At 39.4% G+C, this 21,990-nt stretch overlaps 3 protein-coding genes across 9 annotated transcripts in view; 1 reads left to right on the top strand and 2 right to left on the bottom strand.

Annotated features, from left to right (window-relative positions):
• The window catches only part of LOC126876930 (uncharacterized), a 39,258-nt gene extending 29,824 nt beyond the window's left edge, over nucleotides 1–9,434 (bottom strand). Inside the window, exons 1-2 of one of the 5 annotated variants that reach the window (XM_050639789.1) lie at nucleotides 8,798–9,434; nucleotides 6,171–8,006 (exon numbers count right to left, since the gene is read on the bottom strand). In XM_050639789.1, coding sequence (XP_050495746.1) covers nucleotides 6,171–8,006; nucleotides 8,798–9,022 — 2,061 coding nt within the window. In that variant the 5' untranslated portion in view covers nucleotides 9,023–9,434. The other 4 variants (XM_050639799.1, XM_050639806.1, XM_050639816.1 and 1 more) reach the window with 4 other exon arrangements.
• Nucleotides 9,435–14,841: 5,407 nt separating this feature from the next.
• Nucleotides 14,842–21,990, bottom strand: part of LOC126877005 (guanylate cyclase soluble subunit beta-1) — a 111,147-nt gene continuing 103,998 nt past the window's right edge. For both annotated transcript variants that reach the window (XM_050639875.1, XM_050639873.1), the window contains one exon: nucleotides 14,842–15,781. In XM_050639875.1, coding sequence (XP_050495832.1) covers nucleotides 15,652–15,781 — 130 coding nt within the window. In that variant the 3' untranslated portion in view covers nucleotides 14,842–15,651. The remainder of the gene's footprint in view (nucleotides 15,782–21,990) is intronic.
• On the top strand, nucleotides 15,790–21,982 carry LOC126877104 (uncharacterized). 2 transcript variants are annotated; one of them, XM_050639947.1, is made up of 2 exons: nucleotides 15,790–16,382; nucleotides 17,448–21,982. In XM_050639947.1, exons 1-2 carry the CDS (start codon nucleotides 16,253–16,255, stop codon nucleotides 18,347–18,349), a joined length of 1,032 nt encoding a protein of 343 aa, XP_050495904.1. In that variant the 5' UTR covers nucleotides 15,790–16,252; the 3' UTR covers nucleotides 18,350–21,982. The 2 variants fall into 2 exon arrangements, with proteins under 2 accessions (XP_050495904.1, XP_050495896.1); XM_050639939.1 differs by having other exon boundaries at nucleotides 17,445–21,982.

The raw sequence follows: 21,990 nt of genomic DNA, 5'->3' as shown, positions 1-21,990 counted from the left end.
CGCATCATCAATTTGATATCTCACGATATCTATTTATGTAAAACAGCTGATATTGCTCAAGAATAATTCGAAAACAACCTAAAGGAATTGAAATTATGCCGGCTGTAGTTCAATTACGATTTTCATCGACCTGATTTCTTGAATTTCCAGTGGAGTCAATGCTGGCCGTGGAGATCATTTGAATGTTTATTTGCGTGCAGGCCAAATAAGCATCGCGAATAAATAGAACATGAAGCGTGACATGCCGCCTGACCATAAGTGTCGATTTCGAGCAACACGAAGCCGGCGAACAGATCGGAAAGAAAGTCGGCGACGCTGAACGATGAAGTGGGTCGTACTTCTGCCGCGTTTATCATCGATCATTTCACCTTCTTCGTCAGGAGGTCTTCAGGATCGGCGAAGTGGGTTGACCGGCTCTTCTCATATCCGTGCGAATTAGTTTCACAAAAATTTATGTCGCGTGCATGAAACATGTTGTCGATTAAAATCGACGCTCCGACGTGCGATGTTCAACGTGCATCTTTTGTACTCAATAACTTTCATCGTGGAAGAAACGTACATTGAAGAGAAAATCTCTTTATTTCTATGAAATCGTGATATTAAAAGAATTAAAAAAAAATTTGCTATGGCGTGCACCCACATATAGTGTTCTATCCTAATTACCTCTCATAATTATGATTCTGTACTTTCCAATATCAGTCTATGAATTCATATAAGTTTTAATATTTACTATTCGCCAGCAAGTACACTTAATGATCTTATTCTTCCTCAGTTATCATGGAAAATTTCAGTATTAATATTCCTTAAACACTTGCTTGCCTTCTTTATCGGATCAGCTTCGTATCGGATTATATCATTCTACTTATGGATTTTTCAATTGTCTGACATATTTATTATAACAGATAAGTAAATAAATGAAATATACGCTCGATATACCGTTTTTACCGATTCAGCTCAACTACGTAAATCACTTGATCTGTTTTTGCAGGTTTTCTACAGATCGCGAAAATGATATCGCGCGGCTCGGCGGTCTGTACACCGATCGAAACGCAAGATTTAATCGATAATTAATCGCGAAACGCGCACGCCGATTCAGGGGACTGTTGCAGCTTCTACTGTCAATTACGTTGCGTTACAAATTACGTTTAATTGGCGTGCGTTCACGATACAGCTCGATACGATCGAATAGGACATTTTTTCTTCCATCGACAGTAGCATTTCTGTCGCTAAAACGAGCTGACTCGTGTTCGCGTTTCGTGTACCGTAAATTGGAATTAATCTAATTAATTTAGTGGACGCATTCCGAAACTGAATTATTTGTTGGACAAAATTCTGAAGTTTTAATTGCACGTCTAGTGCTGCTTGTCCGGTTGAAAAATACGATACAGCCACGTGTGTGTTTCGAGATATTAGATTGCGTTTACGTTTCATCGTGTCCACCTGCTGCTACATATTTCTTGTTGAACCTTCGACGTGGAACGTGAACCATGTCGGGTTACATAACTAAGCCAGAGTAAGGTTAACTTGGATTGAAAAAACAGTGCAATTTATATTTTTGTGTAGAGTGTCAGTTGGAAAGCTGCTTAAATGGTATTGGCACATATATTTGGATTACACAGGATGTTAAAAGGAGAGAAACATAGGGATTAGGTAATACGTTTGCGCTTGGTAAATAAAATATGGTATGTAAATTTCGGATATTTACTTTCGGCTTGATTCGATGAAAGAACAAGGAAATCCGTAAGTTCATAAGTTCCTGCCACTTCTCAGTAGTTTATCCATGTTTTAGACCAATTACTTGTGTAATATTAATATCAATTAAAATCCACGAACCGTATAAAAATATTTATTGCGCTAAATGCAACAGCAGGTTTTTATCTTTGCGCAATAACCATGAAGCCAATTATTCAATTATCAACCATCTAACAACTGTAACTAAATTAACTGTAATTAAATAAATCATGAAAATAAGATGTTAATATAAATGATAAGCACGATTAGTAAATCGTTTTGAAAGAGCGCAAACGACCTGAAAAAAGCAATTTCGCTGCAGCCTACTGGTCTTGAATAACCTCGACGACTTTCTAGACTCAATAAGATCGCGTGAAGCTCGCCATAAAGGCAAGGATTACGCGAGAATCATAATGAATGCAGCATCGACATTACGTGAACGATAATACACCGATAACGTTTGATACAAGGCAGTGAGGAATTGAAAAGAATCCCTTTTCATCAATGCATCTTGATGCACAACACCGCTTCGTATATACCAGGAAATTACAACAGCGCTTTCCGTTCGTTTGTGTTCTGTTATGTCAGCGGCGCTGTGCGATATCTAACGTTAGTTTCATATTGTTAACTATGCGGAAGTAGCCACGTGACTTCCTATTCTGCGTTTTCTCATCGCGCGTCGCGGCACTCCGAGCAACAAGCGGAATCTCCGTGTTCTTGAAATTCATTAAGACTGAGAATTGTATGAACAAATCAACAAGTATATAAGAATTGCATAGACAAGTCATCGAAGTTTGAGATTTCTTGGTAGTAATTTCTTACATTTATATAATATATAAATTTGCATAAAAATTCAAGCAACCTTTGTATTGGAACTTTGTATTCGAGTTAGCTGCACGCGTCTAACGTAAAGCAAATAAACCCTCCGTTATAAAAATAGGAGACAATATATACGGTACGTATACAGCGAGATAAAAGTGGTATTTTCTTGTATATTTTTTTCCATTAAAAAAGGTAATAAATATTTACACATATTCTTCAAGATCTTAATAAGGACACTTTCAATTTTGAAAATTTTAGATCTATTATTTTGTTCGCGAGGTATACACTTTTTTTTTGTAAAGCAATCTTTGTCTCACTGTGCATCACGTCTCACTGTGATCTACTCTCTCTTACTCGTACCACTTCACTTATAAAAACTAGAGAAACAAGAAACAGGCTAATGAAATCCCTGCTTCAAATTATATCTAAACGTTGCAATCAAGGAAGACCAGACACACCAGACACATAAATCAAAGTGGAACATTCGATAATAGAGACATTTAACACCAAGACTCCAGTATTGTTAGGATCGCCGACTACTCACATAATTAATATACCATCTACACATGATTCATTCTTAATAGGACCATAACAGAGCAAATCAACCTGTATGGTTGGTTTTCAAGCTAACCGTGACATATTTTCGTGTGCCAACTGATGAAATGAGTTGCATACCCGCCGATCTTATTTCTCTACAGCGAGAAAAACAGTACACAGTTACGACAGAGCCAGCCGCAGATTACCTCTCAACGAATGTTCTCTCTAATCTTTGCTTCACGAGAGATTCAGTCTCCGGGCGGTCGTTATGTCAGAACATTGACCGTAACGCGGTGTTCCCTTTTTTTTTCTCCTCTGCTTCTAATGAAACGCGTTAAGAAACCAAGGAAAATTGTCACTAAGTAAATGACTCCCGTAAATGTACCTGTTGCAAAGAGGCTTTAAGAAACGCGTTGCGAAACGCGGCCATTACGTTGCTTTAGTGGCAAATATTGTACGAGGCGTTCTCTCTTGCATCAAAGGTCCAACCATTTCCACAATACGTGCCATGGTATATGTAAACTTCAGCAAATAATCAAATTAATTAAAGTTACGACGGTGGAATCAGTAATGTTGAATTTTAAACCTCTCCTTTATGGCTATACATATATGAGCATCTCGTTAAATTAAACGGTCATTTTAAGGTTTCTAGATGTTTCTTTCTAGTTTAGAACTGAACAGAAGTATCTATAACCTTGGATTATTACCATTATTATTGTTTTGTTACGTAAGTTTGTGGTATAGTACGAAACTATTAAGAACAAAGCAAAAGTAGCACACAAAAAGAAGGTTTCTATGATTTCTAATGTTTCCCGTGGAAGGACGATAAATGAAATAGGGAAAGTAGCACGGTGGAGTATATAGTAACGTTGATAATAATAATTAATAACGGAACGAAATGGAAAAATTAATTCTATTTCAATTCATTTTGCCAATTAAATCGCCACTGTTGTATATTTTACATTTATTTAAAATAGGATAAAAGTTAAAATTGGTTCATCTGATGCTGTAAATAAACTCTCGCAGCGGAAAGAAAGTAGAACATCGAGTCTTGCATTGAATATTCCCAACCGACTTTATGTTCGATTGTTTTCATCCCGGTGGTATCGAACGATGTGCAATCGATTCAATAAATATCATACTTGTGCGTAATTCTTGTACGATCAGAAGATCCGTGTATAATTTCCATGAAACCTGCATAGCATAGAAAGATCATAAAGCAGAGACATCGATTTCGAACAACCCATTTGAAGTAAATTCAACGCGAAAATCAAGTCCCACATCGAAATCTTTCCGCAAATATGTATTATTTGCAAAGCATATACAATATCAAATTTTTATAAAACGAAAGCTCGTGCTCGTTATTCGAAGCATGAAACTCACTCTTGCGTTTTACATTCTATAAGCAGAGTTTGCATGATTTACTAACGTATAAATTAAAATAAAAGTTTCTGATTATATTACACAGAATTGTCTAAATCCAACCGCAAATAAACCCCTTTAAGAGTGACCATACATAATACACTCGTTTTTATCGGATCAATACAAAGAATCTTCGATAACAGTTTTTTGACTCGCCCTGTGATCGAGCTATAAGCCACGAACGAGCCAGGCACGTTCACGTGAAACGCGTTGATGGAAGCAATATGCGAAATCCCTAGGGACAGCGAGCTGTAGTGAATGCGTGATTACTCGGCAGCCTGTTGCAAGAAGAGGCGCGTGCAATTCGGTCTCTTCTCTGTAATTTCGCGAAATAGATCGCGCGACCACACGCGTATCGATAAGGGCGCGCAGCACGCGGGCGCAAATATCGACGTAATCGCACGTGTACAGTAAAGCAGAAAACTCGATGCAAACGGAGAACACGTAACGAGGACACTGTCTAGGGTGGTTGTCGAAGAGGAAGAAAAAGATAGTGGCAAACAGTGGAGGAAGACCGGTTTTCAAATAGGGACAACTAGGGAGCGTGATCCCCTACGCGTTGTCGTAAGATCGTTTTATCGGATCTACCGTTATGTCGATTCGTTCTGCATCGACGCCGTGAACGATTCTCTTCTCTGTTCGACGCCGACGTCTTATGCACGATACTCGCATGGCAACACCGGAAACCTTGCAGTAGGACCACATGGGACGCCGTCTACGTCATCGATCGATGCCAGTCAACTGGTCGATCCAAACTGGTCAGCCAGAGAGAGGTGATCTAACTGTAAATCTAACGCTTTTCGCTCGGCAACCCGTCGCTGACCGGTAGCCGTCGTCGTCGTCGACGCGAATCAAGTGTATCACGCGAGTGGCGTAAATAGATAGCTACCGTGGCCGACAACAGCTCGAACTTGCCATTCGATACCGTTCGATTGGACCGTGTCGAAACGTTCGTGTCGAGCGATCGCGGTGTCAGCGACTGATTTGCATAACAAATCGACGCGACGTTTACGAGGACTGCTAGACAATGCAGGCTATAGGGAGTCGATATTTAAAGCACGTCAACGGGATACATACGGGACAATAAATGACATCGTTTCACGTTTCATTTTGATACCTTTGATGAGATTTTTACTCACGAACGCGTCGATGACAGCGAAAGCCAACTATTCGCGCGCGAATGCGGTCACAGAAGTCATCGTTCCATGTGCCGCGGTATTTGGTGAAATCAAAACCAACGATTCGCAAATTTTTTCGATATCCTGTCCCTTTGACCTTTGGACACTCCTTTCACCTTTTAAGGTCGAGAAGTCTATCGAGTGATTTCACGAAGTCGAAAAGTAACCATCATTTTCTAGCGGGTCCTTTGAACTTTACCGGAAGCTATGTACTTTTATTTCTCGTACTTTGTGGAGAAACACGTTTTCTTTTTCGCGCTTGCTACGTGGATAACGTTCCGCAAACATCGCCGCCTCTGGCGCCGATAAACATCGCTTAATTTAAACTTTTCATTCGTTTCCCTGGGTACCTGTTTAACATTCCTTTTGCTAACTAGGATCGGCCGTTAATTGGCACGCAACAGAAATTCCTTCGAGCTCTGAGGAACATACTGTATGTGATATATACTTAGATAGAATAGGAAATTTAATGGTACGAACCTGAGAGGATGGTTTTTGAAGGAATGTCGCGATTCCTGCGCGCACCCTGTTTTTGACACCACGGACAGTTCCCTTGGCACTGCGTATGGCTTCCTTCTCGAGGATCTTGTAACCAGCGAAACATTCATCGGTGTCCTTATCGCCTAACACCACTCCCCTGCTAGTGTCTTTATTGTTGCCCTTCAATTCGTTCACGTGAAACTTGTAGAACCTGTCGTACTCGTACACGTACTTCTTCCCAGTCAGAGGATTGATGCTGGTGTCGATGTCGTTGGCAACCGACTCCTGCTCTAACCTCTCCTGTTCCTGCTTCCTCTCCTCGTAAGTGCATTCTTTCACCACTGGCGACGATAACCTGCCATTTTGTTCTATGTTCAGGTCAGGGCTTCTGATCCTTGGAGTGGAAGAGGCTTTTGATAAAGAGGAAGTACCAGAAGGTGAAGGAGAAACGCTAGGAGAAGCTCTGGACGAGCAAGAATTCGAGTGGACTTCCGGAGTCGATGCAGTTGGCGTGGATTCTTCGTTCGTTCGTTCTTCCTGACCATTCGACAGGTGTAGTCTGTTTAGACTCGCGATAGTGTCGTTCGTGTCTCTATATTTTTGACGATCCACTCCGTTCTTCACACGATCATTCTGCGAGTGTTCTTGGAATTCTAAGGATGCTCGATCAGCCTCGACACCATTTCCATTGATACCGCCATCGATTATTCTGTCGCTCAACTCGCCACCGTTTAAAGAATCGCAGCTAATACTGCTCTCGTTGTCGTCACTATCAACTTCTGCTCCACTGCTGGTCAGACTACCTGTACGATTGTGTTGATCACTCGCCAGGATAACCGTGCTGGCGTTTTTTTTCTTAGGAAGAGGCGGCGGTGTGCCATCCAGGTCGCTACAGGTCCCGCTGTCCAAGGTGTCACTCGGTGAACACTGTCCACTGGACATCACCATCCCGTTCAACTGGCTGGGATACGAATTATAGTAAAAGCAAGAGCCCGAACGATTGTTCGGAGAGGACGTATTCAAAGGCTCCGATGTTTCACGATGAACCATCTCTTTCTCCGAGCTGTCGTCGTTCCGATTACGCTTATCCTTGTTGTTATTGTTGCGTTCGAAGGCGTTCGAGCCAACACTGATCCTCACACAGCCGTCACCGGCACCGACACTTCCACAACGCCGCTCGTTCACCAGATTCGTCGCACTCACGACCACACCACCGTCACGCTTGCTCGAACGTTCGCACGCGATCCCGTTCTCCTGCTCGGCTTCGTGGGCGATGTTCTCGTCCAGCGTCAATCGTACGGTCGATATCACCCTTCCGTTCTTATCACCATCCGGGTTGATCTTGATCTTCACCACATGAGCCGCCTGCTGCTGTTGATGGTATTGCTGTTGCCCGTGGTGCAGTTGTTGCTGGTTCTGCGTGCTCTGAACAGACTTCACGCTGCTCTGCTTACCGTAGCCGTTCGCGGCTTGCACTTCCGGGATTCTTCTCCTACAGGCTGCCGCGGAATCGACGTCAGGAGCGGCCAGTCCGACAAATACCGTTGCTCCGGCCCCTGTACTCAAAGGAGCTGTGGGGGGACTGGAAACAGTCCGGATTGACACAGTCTGTCGGGCAACTTGACTCACGTCCCGGGGCTGAGTCTTCGCCGGCAGTGTCGGTGGAACGGTCATCTCGGCGATCTCGTCCATATACACATTCGAAGGCACTGTCACTTCGTCGACGAGGTACACCTGGTCATCAACCGAACGATCCTTTGCTTTCTCTTCTCTCTGTTTTCGCTTGTTCCTCTCTTTCGCTCCCTTTCTTCGGGGAAAATTACTATTTTCTAATTTCTTTACAGAAATAGAAGTTTGTGTTAGGGTACTGTTGTGATTACGTTTCTTTAAGAATGAGTAGTTTTCGATTGTGTGTAAGCAAGTGTCTGGAACGTGCAATAATTTGATTCGAATTTTCAGTCGGTATTTTATGTACACGCGCAACAAGTTGTTGCCACGGATAGCTAATTGGAATTAGTAAAATGAAATAACTTTCATTGGACTTAATACGCGATGAACCTGTTTTATGAATGACGTGACGTTCAGTGTCACTGATCGGAATTTCACATCGAGGAACTCAACATATGGCGCGACATATTGCAAGCTCCGGTAGTACTGTAAACGAAATCTTTGAGAAGTGTCAATTTGTCTATTCTAAGTTCTATCGTAAAATCTTACTTTAGCCCGAGTAGAATTTAATTCACCACGTTGTTTCACCAAATTGTTGCACAAAATGAGTCAGACATAACTCTCAACCAATACGCCTGGTCGTTAGTCGATCGAAAATCGTGACAATCGATGACACTGCATTTCCTCCAAGATCGTTATCCCGTCGTTGTATGATCGATTGATCGCGACTACGACACTCGAGGGACTTCTTTAAATATAACTCTTTGCGCGAAATACAAAACAGCCGCGAACATTCGGCGTCGCGATGACGTCGCAGAAAATCTGTCTGCCTGGGAAGCAGTTTGAACAACGAAGACAGAGGAGAACAAGTCTAGTGGAACGAAAGCGTGGATTGTGAGGAAGCAAAGAAACAGAAAGAGAGAGAGAGAGAGAGAGAGAGAGTAGTAGCCGCCACTTACTAACCGCATACGTTTATCAAGAGCAGCGCATGGTAGAATCCGACTCTGTTCGACGACGACACGACGACACGGTGACAACGGTCGACGACGGCGATCGTTCACGGTACGGGCCGTCAGTAACTGTACTGAGTGCCTCTGACACTTACTCATGCAGTTTCGTTCGCTAGGTGGGGACCAAGTTGGGCCTCGCGACGGGGCACGGCGAGACACCCGGAGTGGGAACATCGACTGGTTCTTCGGGGAGTGGGGAGAGGGCTTGGGCCAGACTTGAGCGTGTGCACGCACACACAAACCTACATACTAGCGCACATACATAAAGCAACGTAAAGAGGAGGCGAGAAAGAAGGATCGAGAACGAGTAAAGCGTAAAGACCGAGGGAGAGAACGAACGCGCCACATGAAGGGAACTTCAAGCACAAGTGAATGAGCGAGCGAGTGAAAGACGAATATTCGAATGTGTGGATAGATAAATAAGCAGCCAGGTGGGACGCGCGAGTGAACAAGCGAACGCGTTAGCAAACGATCGAGCGAGCGAAAGGACGAGCGTATGTGTCGATGAATAAGCGAGAAAGAGAGTTGTTCAGGTTAGGAGAAGGGTCTTGGATGTTGTCTGGCACGTAAGCACTTGCTCGAGAAGGACGTGGCGTCCTCTACCGAGCCAGGTAGAATCGACTATCCGGTTTTTCATTTAAATACCTGTTCTTTACCGTTCACCGGCTTTCTCGTGTATGTATGCTTGTGTTTATACGAGCTTCGTGTAAGAATGTGCGTGAATGTACCTGATCGAATGAATACACCTGCCAAAATTTTGTCGATACGTTCTCTAACGTTGTCGAATATTCTCTAGAATGTAATGGTAAATCATTCAGTGAATTTATTTCGCGAAAGTTACGTCACGGAAGGATCGTATGAATAGAAAGTGACAATAAAAACGATGAGGATGGCAATTAGTAAATTCTCTCTGTGCACACGTGGAAATCTCATAACGATATAATGTATCGAACATATTGGATAATTATTCGTTTCTTTTATTTGAGCTTCTGTTTCGTCATATTGACCGTAAGCAAGCGGCCATGTAATTACCCTTGCACGAAAACAGAACGATTGTAATTCTTTAATAACTCGCGTTTCGTTGAGAGCAATGAATGGATCTGTCAGGATGGGAGGCGGCGGCGTTTTATCAACCAAATGGCCAGACTATGTGGAGACGATCGATTTTTTTTATCTGCGCTGTAACACGAGATCGATCTCTTATCGTGCCTCGGATATTTATCTGTGTAGCCACAATAACGCCGTGGCATTAATAAAGATAATTACACTCATCCGATTATCGATGTTCACTCGTTAGTTTATGAGTGATATCGTTGGCATGGATTGTGATTCAGACATAATACAATTATGCAACACGATATCGTGGGAGCACAATGTTTTCTAAAAAGTGTGTTGTATTAAATAATGTTATCTTGTATGTATTCTAATATGTATTTATAGCTAAATGTTACAAGTCTTTATAACACTTACTGAATAACATAGAATCAAAAGTCAATTTCTTTCCTCCGTTCGCAAGGACTATTTGATGTGTCATCCTTCCATTGGAATATAGCAATTCATGTGCGAATGACAAATTATGAAACATTGTATGTAATATATTCAAATATTCTTGCCTTGTTCTCCATTGTCTGATATGTATGCGCTTTCCATTTACACTTTAATTCAAGATAAATTAAGCTCGTTAACCGTGCTCAGAAGATACGAAAATACATTTCACATCGAGAACTCTGAAATTATTGATCAAATTCTGGCGAATACTATATGCCCTTAAAATCTCGGATATCTTATTCTCAATATACTGTAATACTTTTCTTCTTAATTAAATCCATGTCCTATAAAAATCAGAATGAATTTCAAGGATAATATGTTGAATTTTAAAAGATAGAAATAATATCGTAGATAGATTCGCGGTACATTTCAGAAATATTTGCTTCGTCTGAAGCTTTGTTTTACTTTGTTCTTGTTTTAGCATTTGAACAGGTGGCTGCGTGAGAGCTCTAAACTGCTGGCAACCACGTCGACAGTGTTCTCGAGTCGGGATGAAAAAGGAGCAGGTTAATAAGGAGTTCGGTCTGCTACGGCGAAACAACCTGCACGCTGAGCCAGAAGGCTCGATTTAAAGTACAAACAGGAAGGAAAAAATTTAAATAAGAAAGATGGCGTGTACGTCTACGGATATAATTGATGCATAATCAGAAGATGCTATTTAACCAGATTCTCTTATTAGCTTCGTTAAATAACTAGTTACACATTAACGTATTCCAGGTTGCTCATCTTATTTCAGATTTCTTGCAAATCGTTCTTTCGTTACACACGCATTTGCGCCAGATTGTTCATATTTGGATCTTTTTATAGGAAACTTGTTTTACAAATACATATGTCTCTGTTACTTTTAGTTTACGTACTGCAGAAGTTTATTACGAAGAAGAATACCTATACACGTTGTTGGATGTTTATATATAGTGTTGGATAATTATTTATCGAAGTGGTTGTAAATTATTAATATTACTTTATTGCGTTTAAGTGTATTTTCTATTATTTTAAGTTTATCACAAAACTTTCCCACAAACAGGAACAGTTATCTATATCGTTAAATGATCAGCCAACCGAACTGTTTGGCAATTGGTACTGTTGTTTTATTACAGTTAAGCTAATTTATTAGAACTTTTGAGCACTTGGTACGCGCGACATGATCAACCATCATTTTCAACTTTATTGCAGTGCCATTTAGCGAGACCCACGAGTACCTTGTGGAAAGAGATTGTTAGGAGGTTCAACGCATTTAATCTCATTTGCGGAGACCTGCCTAGCATAATGAATGAGGATCCTGGTTATTAACATTTAATCTCATTTATTACGAACTTTGTTAGACTAAAGCATCGGTTTGTTTCCATGAAAGTTCGTTTACCCGAGTAAATTGATCGATATTTTCTACTCATCGAACAAACTGTCAACTTACGTGTTATGTATGTATTACGTGTTATGATATTTCGTACGTTTACTTATCTTTTAATTACAAAATTTTTATCTGGCCGGCTTTATGTGCACTTTATATTAAAATCTAGTACAACTTGCTACACACGTTCTGAATGTGTTCCTGTTATAAAAATGGTAAAATGTCGAAATGGTACACCTTTCACTACCCACTGAAGAAAATAACATTTTATAGTCAATAATTTATTGCAATAAAATATTTTATCGCAATCGAAAGGAAGATAAAGCAGCATTTAGCTTGACGATTATGCATTTCATTGATCTCCATTCAATACACATATTCTCCGACTTTCACAAACTAAATTTTATATTAATAAAATTACGAAGCCAAAATTCTGCATGTCTGACTTTTTAGAAAGTGTTAAAACTTTCGCTTGTAAGATCATTGACAAATGAATACGCGAACGTTGAACAGTTAGAATATGGTAATTTTTCACCAGAAAAATCAATCGAAGAGTGTCCATTAAAATAACAATTACTGTAAGAAAAGAAGCAGAGATGTCATCATTTGTTGATAACAAATTTAATACCGTAACCCACACTTACCCTGATACCGTTATTATTATCTAGGTTAATTTTATACATTATTATGTTCTCGATCTTTCTCCCTCTTATTTCACTCCAACTCGTTTTTTCGTATCCTTAGAGGGTATCATTCCACAATTTATCTGTCTCTCCACCCGTTTCACTCGATAAGTAACAGTTACCTGAAAGCAAAGTAATGTCACGCTAATTCACCTCGCGTGCCTATAAGCGAACACGGATATCTTTATTCAAATAAGTAGAAATCGATCGGGGAACTGTCGCTTTTCGAGGAAGGAAGAGTATCTTCTTCGGATAGACACGGAATTCAAATATCGCAACTCTAAAAGGGTACACACGTACATTCGAAATCACAGGCGATAGTAGAAGAGTACCGTGGTCCAAATATCCATATCACGGTTACATATCGACTGTCGATATTTAACCCTTAAAAGTTATCATGGGTGAAAGTTCACCGGAGCATAGTTAATTTCAATTAAAGAGTTGATAAAGTTAATCAAGCGGAATTAAATGTTTATCCAATGCTAGGTGAAGCGCAGGAAAATTACCGTTTGTAATATTTCAGTAAATGTACCAAATAATTATGGTGGTACAATAAAATTCACACGAAATGTAATTTCATTCGTGATAGGTTTTAAGAGTTGAAATTTCTGTTATACGAAGATTTAGCCGAATTTACTATTAACGCGCACAATTTAACGTTTTTACAGTGGCGTGGAAAATTTATGACGGCTGTACGTTCACCGGAATGACAGAAGAAAAAGGGAACGGCTGATTTGTGGTTTAGAAAATTCCCAGTACCGTAAATTTCAATGTCCTTTTTTCACTTAAATCACGATTTCGTGCGAATGCCGGCTATTGGTATCGATCGGTTAGTCACATAGCGTCAGATGTTTCTTTTATTCTTTATTATTTGGCCTTATTTTCCACATACCTCACCCGGTAAACCAGTTGAGTCGCGTTCGCCTTTCTTTCCGCGCTATGAAACCTGTATTCTGCATACCACTTACCGCGGTATGCGATTGACTAAGCAACTTTATAAACAGTTAAAACAACATGCAACCAGCGTGTCTAGGAAAGCATAATACGCTCTAGAATTCTCCATTTTACTCTTTAATCTTATTTCATCTTACTCCTTGATCCCTGTCTGATTGTGAGTTTGCACGAAGGTCCGCAACGTGTGATATCTTACGAACGTGGTTTAGTAAGAAACGAGTTTTATGTGTGAACTTCAATATGCATTTGCAAATTTAAGTTGGTTTCTAGGATAGAAATCAGAAATCTTCAAAATTGAGACAAACTACTTTCTGTCGTGTTTAGTAGATATTCTATATGCTTGGATTAATGTTATTGGTACCACTTTTGAAATTATTAAACTAAATTTCTCTACAAATAGTTTGCTTAACACAAGAAAGAAAGATTGTCGTATTTAATAATTTAATTTTCTTTCTGGTTCGTATAATAGATAATACTCGTTACGTACCTACCCTACCACATGCACGAAGCAGCATTAATCAAGCTGAGTAAAACATATTGCCCAATAAATATCAAGTTTAGTTGTAGTTACGTGTTTACAAGTTATTATTAGAATGTAATAATCATAATGTAACCAGTTATTTTACAGAAATATCTTTATGATAATAAGTACGTACAGGCATTCTTAACTTCACAGAGTTGTACCATAATTATTATCACTTATCACATAAATATTGTAACGCAATTTACAAACCTTATTAAGTGGACGTTGAAACATAAAGATCGAGTTTAAACCGACTAAATTCCGTGTACATACAGAACCGACTTAAATTTTCAATAACACGATAAATATAATAATTACGCACGTAATTTCGAACCGGGTTTACACACGCGTAACTAATAAACAATCACAGAATCAATTAAATATATTGCGATCCATTAGTTTAATTAGAATTTATATGGAAGTTGTAGAAAATCACGTTTTCCAGCGAACGATATGCAACGAAACCACCAACTTGAGAAATGTCAGTCGTCGAAAAGTATGAAATAGAATAAAATACCTGGTATACGCGTGCACATGATGTAAAAGATACAAAAGAACCAGGACTGTCGGTTAATTCTTAACAAGCGTGGCATATTACTTTCGCAAGATGAAGCGTTTTATTGAGATATTCTTTGTAGGAAAGAGGGAAAAATGATCGTTGGAATCTGTGCCGCATCGACGACGATCGTGTTGTGCACGAGGTTTCGATGTATTGACCTTGCGACGTGCGTGGGACGTGTTGGGAGTAGAACAGGTTCCGTTACACCTTCCAAGTTCGAAGCATTCCATCGAAGCAAGAGGCTGTCTCTACTCGTGTCTCTCTTTTTTTTTTTTTTCGTTTAAGGGTGAGGTCATTTTACGCTGGCGACCTCTGACGTGGCTCCTCGACGATCGGCCAACCTGTATGGCGTGAAACGGGAAAAGAAATTTCGCATACTATCGGTGGACACGCTACCCAATATCGGTGACATTTATATTTGATTGCCTCTTACATTTACAAGTGGTAAACACTGGTCGTTAAGTTGGCAAATGCACGTAGAGATTCGAGATCGCCGTATGGACGATGATATATATTAACAAGGAACCATTTTTAGTACGACCTAAGCCTAGGAGGACTTCTGAATAATATAATAGGTTGTCCTGTTGTGCTTGTAACTTGATAACTTGAGAATTGTTTTCGTGACGTGGTACTATTGACTTGATAAATATTCCATAGAGTAACGACGTTGACAAATGCAAATAATAAATTTTGTAACCGAAGAATCAAGCATTACCTAACGAAGTGACATTCGCTGATAGAAAACGTTCTCCGTTTGATTTTGTTGCTTTAAGGGGTATATCTCATGGAAATTTCCATCTTCCTCTCGCAATATTCGCTAAAGCGTACGATTACTTTTATCGTGTGATTTACTCATGTATCGTGACGGTCGCTGCGGTTTCTCTTCTGCAATTTCAAATCGATACATTGGCTTAACTTGATAATTCAAACTTATCTATTAAAAATGAAATCATCGAGGGACTTGGTTAAGCGTTGAATCTAACGGAAGTCATCCTAGAATTAAATATCGTACCGTACAAAGAAATTTTCTACAGTTTGTGTTTTGTGTGATAGTTGAAGAACGCTCGTTTATAGAGTATTAGAACCGTAAAAATTGTATTTTTCTATATAATGCGCTAAATGAATTGAGAGCTCGAGCTGAGTAGTAAAAATATTGCTACGATGGCGGTCGCCACAGCGATTGCAAATTTACGCAGGTAGCTCCCTTTCTCTGGACAGGAACCACACGTTCATGGGTTCCGACTTGCCCTTCATAGACACAGGCCCTCTGTACTCCAGCAAAAATTGGGGATCCTGATTCTCCGGCATGCACAGATATCTGTAATGATAATAAAATAGTTCGTCTTCAAAACAACATTAAAATATTCATCCTAAGCCTACATTTCTAAAGAAAGTATGTTGCGTATCACAATTTTGAGAAACGTCATCTAATCAATTATATAGTCAAATTATAAACTCACTTGATATCAAAAATCTTTAATTACCAGAACCTAACGCTCACGCATAATTACGTACGCCCCCACACCGGCAAACAAAGTTAAAACCTTTATCCTACGAACCTACTCGTTGTCCCCTTCGTAGTTGAACAGGGGAAGCCCTTGGAATATACTTATTTAACGTCTAATCGAATTATCCCTCTCTCGTTTCCACGGTTGTTCCTTGTATCAGCCATTATTCAGAAGTGAACAATGGTCGTGATAGTTTGCTAGCACGTTTTAAACCGTTCTTGTTGACACAGGATCAGTGCGTGTCGTCCTTTAAGCTTTTCCATCGGGCATAGAAAGAAAATATGGAGGTACTGATCGACTGTTACTTCGACAAGCTGTTCGCTGAAATGGAACGCAGTTGCTTGGCCTCTCGATACAAACGTCGCGAGATGGTTGGCTATTTTTCAGATGTGATAAATAGCTGTTCGGCAGGTACATTCTGAACATTCTTCGTTGTTTTCAAAGCGGTCGAGACGAGTTAGAAAATCATAGGTCGTTTTAATAGGATTTCGACTGGCGATTTACCGTAATGCCTAACGGGGATTTAAAAAGAATCGATTCAAATCGGTCGCGGAGCGTGTCAACGCACTTCGATGAACGTTTCCGATTCACTGATCGCAGGATTCGTCCAGCAACCTGCTAGAAACTATATTGTGTGACCATGAAAGTGGCTCGATCGAGGATACCGGAAAGAAAGTGGTCCTACGTAATGTTATATGCGGGAGAAACTTTTGCATCGTTCGCTTCCATATGATTTTACTTTCCTCGAAAAATTATGCAAACCGACCACTCGAAGCGACGCGAATGGAATTACTTATCCGTGAAAAGAGAGTTTCGCAAGTTGTGTTGTTCGATCATTCGCACGGTGAATTGGAAGAACCACGTATATCGGTTGGAGAAATACAGAGAATGAAATTTGGTTAATATAGAAATAGTAAGAACTATCTTTGATGAAAAGTACTATTAATTGTTGCGATATACTTATCTTAATTAGATATGAGTTTGAAGTATTTCATAGTATAGAAGAAAATTTTTAGAGGACTAAATATATTTCTTGAAATATTGATCGTTCGTTGTCTTTATCTAGGGATTAATAGTTTAGAACATGTTATAAAAAGATCTTACATTTCTAAGGAAGTGAAACATTGCGCAGTCATCGTGAAATATTGTGAAACAATAACATTACTATTAAGTTCCTGCTTTCACCCCGATAACCGTCATACGTAACCATCCTCGTAGCAATCGTTAATTAATAGAAACAATGAACATAAATATCTTTCGAGCGACTCTCCGGTTACCTACCTAGATTCTATCATATACGAACCTAGCCTAGGTCCCACTAAGCACAGCCTCCTGTTCAATACAGAATTCCCTCCCGCAATAAAAATCACGGTTCTCGATCCTCGATAACCAATGAACTACAGCATCTTTGATTAAAATTTTAACAAAACTTTCCTCGCCAGAAGAGAATCTAATTATTTTTCAAACTTGCAGCAGAAAACCTAGATAAGCAAGACGTCTGCGAGAGGATAGTAATGTCTGCCCTTCGCTATCACAACATCGCAATGATGGAAAATGGCTATGTGTGCCTTCTCGGCAAGTTCCACAACGTGCTCTATGTGGCAGCGAAACTTTGTTTCGACTGGAACCTGAACAACAACGAGATCGTCTCCAGACTACTCAATGACATATTCTACTGCGAGAAAACGTTCGAGCGTATTTTGGTGGGGGCCATATTCGGTACACGAGTGACTCACTTCCTGTCCGGTTGGAAAAGCGACTTCGAGGATCGCGAAGAGAATCTTCGAGCTCTAATGTATTTCTTGCATCACGCTACAGTCGGAAGACTCGAGTATCGTTGCGCGTCTTCGCCCGATAAACGACGATTCATTGACGTTCCTATGGAATCTTATGGGCAGGCGTTGCCCTTGAGAGTGGCCATTCAACACGGCTCTCCGGATATTCTTTTGATCATGCTCCGTTACGGGGCCTCGGTCGAGTCTGACAAATTAGCTCCCTCTCCGCTCGAGATGCTCTTGAACAAGCTGAGCGAGTACGACGCTCAACCTGGCCAAGATCAGATTGTGTTCCCAGAACACTTGCTACTTTGTTTGAAACTCGTGCTGAGAACCGTGACGACTGCCTTCGTGAAGACGCCTGGACACATAGCCGAGCAGAGCGGCATTTTCAGCGTTTCCATTTACGAACAGTACCCAACTCTGGTCGAGCAGAAGTTGGTGCCGCCGGAGAGAAGTGGCATGAGTCCGCCGGAACTGAGGCATCTTTGTCGTTGTCGCATCCGAGAGACTTTGTTCGAGAACTGGGCGTTGCCGCATGGGATTCAGAAGCTTCAAATCCCGGAGTCGCTGAGGAATTACTTGGACCTTCTCGGTGATTGAGAATACTGTGCAGATGTGGTTACCCCTCATGGCTGAATGGGCTTAGACTTTAATCATTGGATTTCCGAATCTTTCGAAAGAAGATCTCGTATTTCGGAAGATAGGCTTTTTGGAAATTGATCTGTTTCGTGCGAAAATGGATTTAGTAAGTTTCAACGAATTTTCGAACTCTTACGATCGGGGCCTTATAATATGCGTATAATGATTGTTTTTTTAACTTCAGCTTCTCAAGTTACTCAAAGTGTATTTGAACCTTTCCGAATTATCCGTGTACGTGCTGTATGTGTTGTGTGTGTTGCATAGATATAAGTTAGGACATTTTTAGCTACGTATAAAGTGACCTTAAGATATTTGAAAATCCAAGTATTACGTGTATTCTATGCGATAATGTGTTTGTCTGGAATAAAATAAATTCAAAAATTTATCAAATATAGTTTAAGGTATCAACGTTTAAATTTCATGTGTACAAATTACAGAACTCGTAATATTTTCCTTCGTGCATTTTTCTCTTTTCCTTCTATTTTGTAAATATAATATTTTCCGTCTACTCATATTCTCTGGTCACCTTCAAAAGAAAGATACAAGAAATAAACGCATTTACAGAACAAAATGGGTCACTCGATACACAATTGTGAGACTCGCAGTTAGACAGTTTCTATGAACGCGTCTGAAGTTGTTCGAGCAGGATGAAATCGAACTGGTACACGATCTAACAGAAGTGTGTTTCGAAGAGTTTGATTCGTAAAATGCATACGTTGCCTGTTCGCTAAAATGCTTTAAACCTGTTCGTAACTTTCGATGCAATTTCTTTCAAACGGTGCCTGGACCGTTGTATACCTATATCGAACTTCCTGATCGAACTGCCGTCATATAATAACAGGTTGACCGTATAAATTTCGATTCTGGTGGATCGACTTTTCCATTTTATACGGGATATTTTACCTTAAACTCGCAATATGATAAAATACGTACACAACAGTGACATGGCGTTTCTCATTCAAACGATCAAACTCTATCAATATGGAAGAGAAAAGTGTGACAGATATATAACGTACAAAATGCTTTCACTGAGCATGATTCAAGGTTTAGAAAAACGGTATTCTATACATTTTTTATTTATTAGTGGCCAATATTTTTATTTCAGTGTAAACTTAGTTTGAGAAATAAAATTTAGTACCTTACGAATTTTTTGAAACTGCGCGGTATTAACTACTTAACGATTATACGTATTCGGTTATTGGAAAAGTTTGTAACGCTTCTTACAAACGATATTAAGATAGTTAAGATAAATACTTGGCTCAAGTGGAAGGAAGTTATTTATTACGAACTTCTGCCAAATAATAAAATGCTGACTTTGAAAAAGTACTGTTCTAACTTAGACGTTTAATGCGGCAATTAAGGAGAAAAGTCTAGGATCAGCCGATAAAAAGCATGTCATTCTTCAGCGACACGATATTTGCTTTCGCGGGTCGATGAAAAGTAGACAAAAAAACTGGACAACTAAGAATGTTCAATCTGATCTCTGCTTTGTTCATTGAATATCGCATAGTCGCACCATAATTTATTCCTGTTTTTTCTAAAACTTTCTTCAATGGCAATAAATCTGTTTGCAAAGATTATATTAAAGAAAATGCGATAAGTTTTTTGGAATAACAACGATAAAGAAATATTTATTAAAGAATAGTGGAACACAACGAGTGAAATTCAAAACGTTAAATTCCAACGATTCCAAGTAAACGGATCGAAGCAATTTCAATGTCGATTGAAGCAAGGTTTTCACTCAGATGTGATAGACAGAACACAAGTCGTGGCAGGTTAAGGGAAAGTTAGGTTCAATAGGTCTACGATAATTATACATGATAATATCCTGAGGTTAATGAATGCAAAGAATAAGAGAAATTATATACCAACTACGATCACTCGAGACATCGTTCGTTTTCATAAAATGTTTTCCCCTTTTTGCGAAATGCTTGGCACGAAAGAAAACTCAATTTATAAATTCCGCACTTTGATGCAACCACAAATATGTACGCTATGTTGCGACTGAAAGTTGAGTTTGCCAGTGGATTACATTTTTCGTAAAACTCTTACCTATTGTTGGTATTGCGCCATCAGAGTTTACGATCATTATGAAATATTGCGACAAAGTCGAGTGCACTGTGTTAACCAAAATAGATTAAAGCGTTTTAACGAAGAACAAACTAGGAATAAATTATCTCTGTGTAAATTTCGGTGCAAGAGTGACAAAATTGTTGCTGTATAATTTATACGAATCGCTGTTTTCATGACGTTAACGTGTCCATCAAGTATGGTTAATGTCTCGGCGAACAGCAGTGATATTGAAATTTAAAATACCCTGGAGATCAGTTGACAGATATGTAACTGTTTCAACTGGCGTTTTGCATTAAATTTTATCCCTCTGCGTCCAATGTATTTCCCACGGGGATGATAGCTCAACAGCCCTCCTAGATTTTCTCGAATTCGTATAATTGAATTACCTTCTCCCTAAACAATTCGTTTGAGCATAATGTTGCTGGACACGGTTAACTATCGTTTACCAACTATTCGAGTTTCGATAATTCAAGATAATGTAAGAGAGTATCGTACAAAAGATCCAAAGTTTTTATCGTAACATATTCTATGAAGCTGTGATATAAGTATTTAGCTAAAGGTGCTATAATGCACTGTATAATGTTTGAGTTGTTACCACAACACGAACTGAAGCACCAGCAACAAAGTGATTAACTTCCAAAGCAATTTTAGTATAATGTGCGAAGTTACTGTTTACGTATTTGATAAATGCACAAATTGGCGTCTCATGGTGGTGATATATTGTTAATAATAGACATAGTTCGAAAGGCACACAACAATTCACTATTGTTCGTTTGAGGCAACATATTAATTTGAGCATTCATTAATATAAATAACAAGTTTAAACATCATCGTAATATCGCTTCGAGGGATTGTTCCAGGTCAATTCAATACATTTGAATATTTTCTACAAGATGCTACAGCAAACACTATATAGTTACTTTCATAAAAAACAGAACAATGATCATACAAAATTCGAAAGAAGATGACTATCTTATGACATATAATAAGATGACTATAAAGAAATTCCTTTTTCACGATATCTCTTTTGTAAAATCATTTGAATTCGATCTCAAACATTGTCTATATTATTGGAGATAAAAGAGATATTTTAATTATTGATTACAACGGAAAACCTCATATAAATTTTCAATCAGATATGTTCCATATTCTGTGAAATTGCAAAACCTTTTAATCAAATTACGAATAACTGCAGTTCTACTATTTCAAACACGTTACGATTGAAAATATTTCGTCATCGCTTTAATCTGTAAAGAGCAACTCTGAAACAAACAAAATTGCTAGTACTTTGCAAATTACTCTAACAAGCCCCTTAACTTTCCTTCCTTCTTTAATAAAAGGCCGAATTCCCAAGCGAAATCCCAACGGTAAAAGCTTCAAAAATAAACCGCTTACGATTCGAAAGGAAATATTCCGGTTGCGCGTTTCACGAATTCGGCCAAATTCAGCACCGACTTTTTCCAATGCCAGCAAGCCTCGAAAATAGTCTGTAATTACCATAAATCCGTAAATTTAATATGACTTCGTAC

The sequence above is a fragment of the Bombus huntii genome, chromosome 2, assembly GCF_024542735.1.
Source record: "Bombus huntii isolate Logan2020A chromosome 2, iyBomHunt1.1, whole genome shotgun sequence".
Lineage (NCBI taxonomy): Eukaryota > Metazoa > Arthropoda > Insecta > Hymenoptera > Apidae > Bombus > Bombus huntii.
The sequence above is the reverse complement of the archived record's forward strand: the minus strand, read 5'-3'. Positions and strand labels throughout refer to the sequence as shown.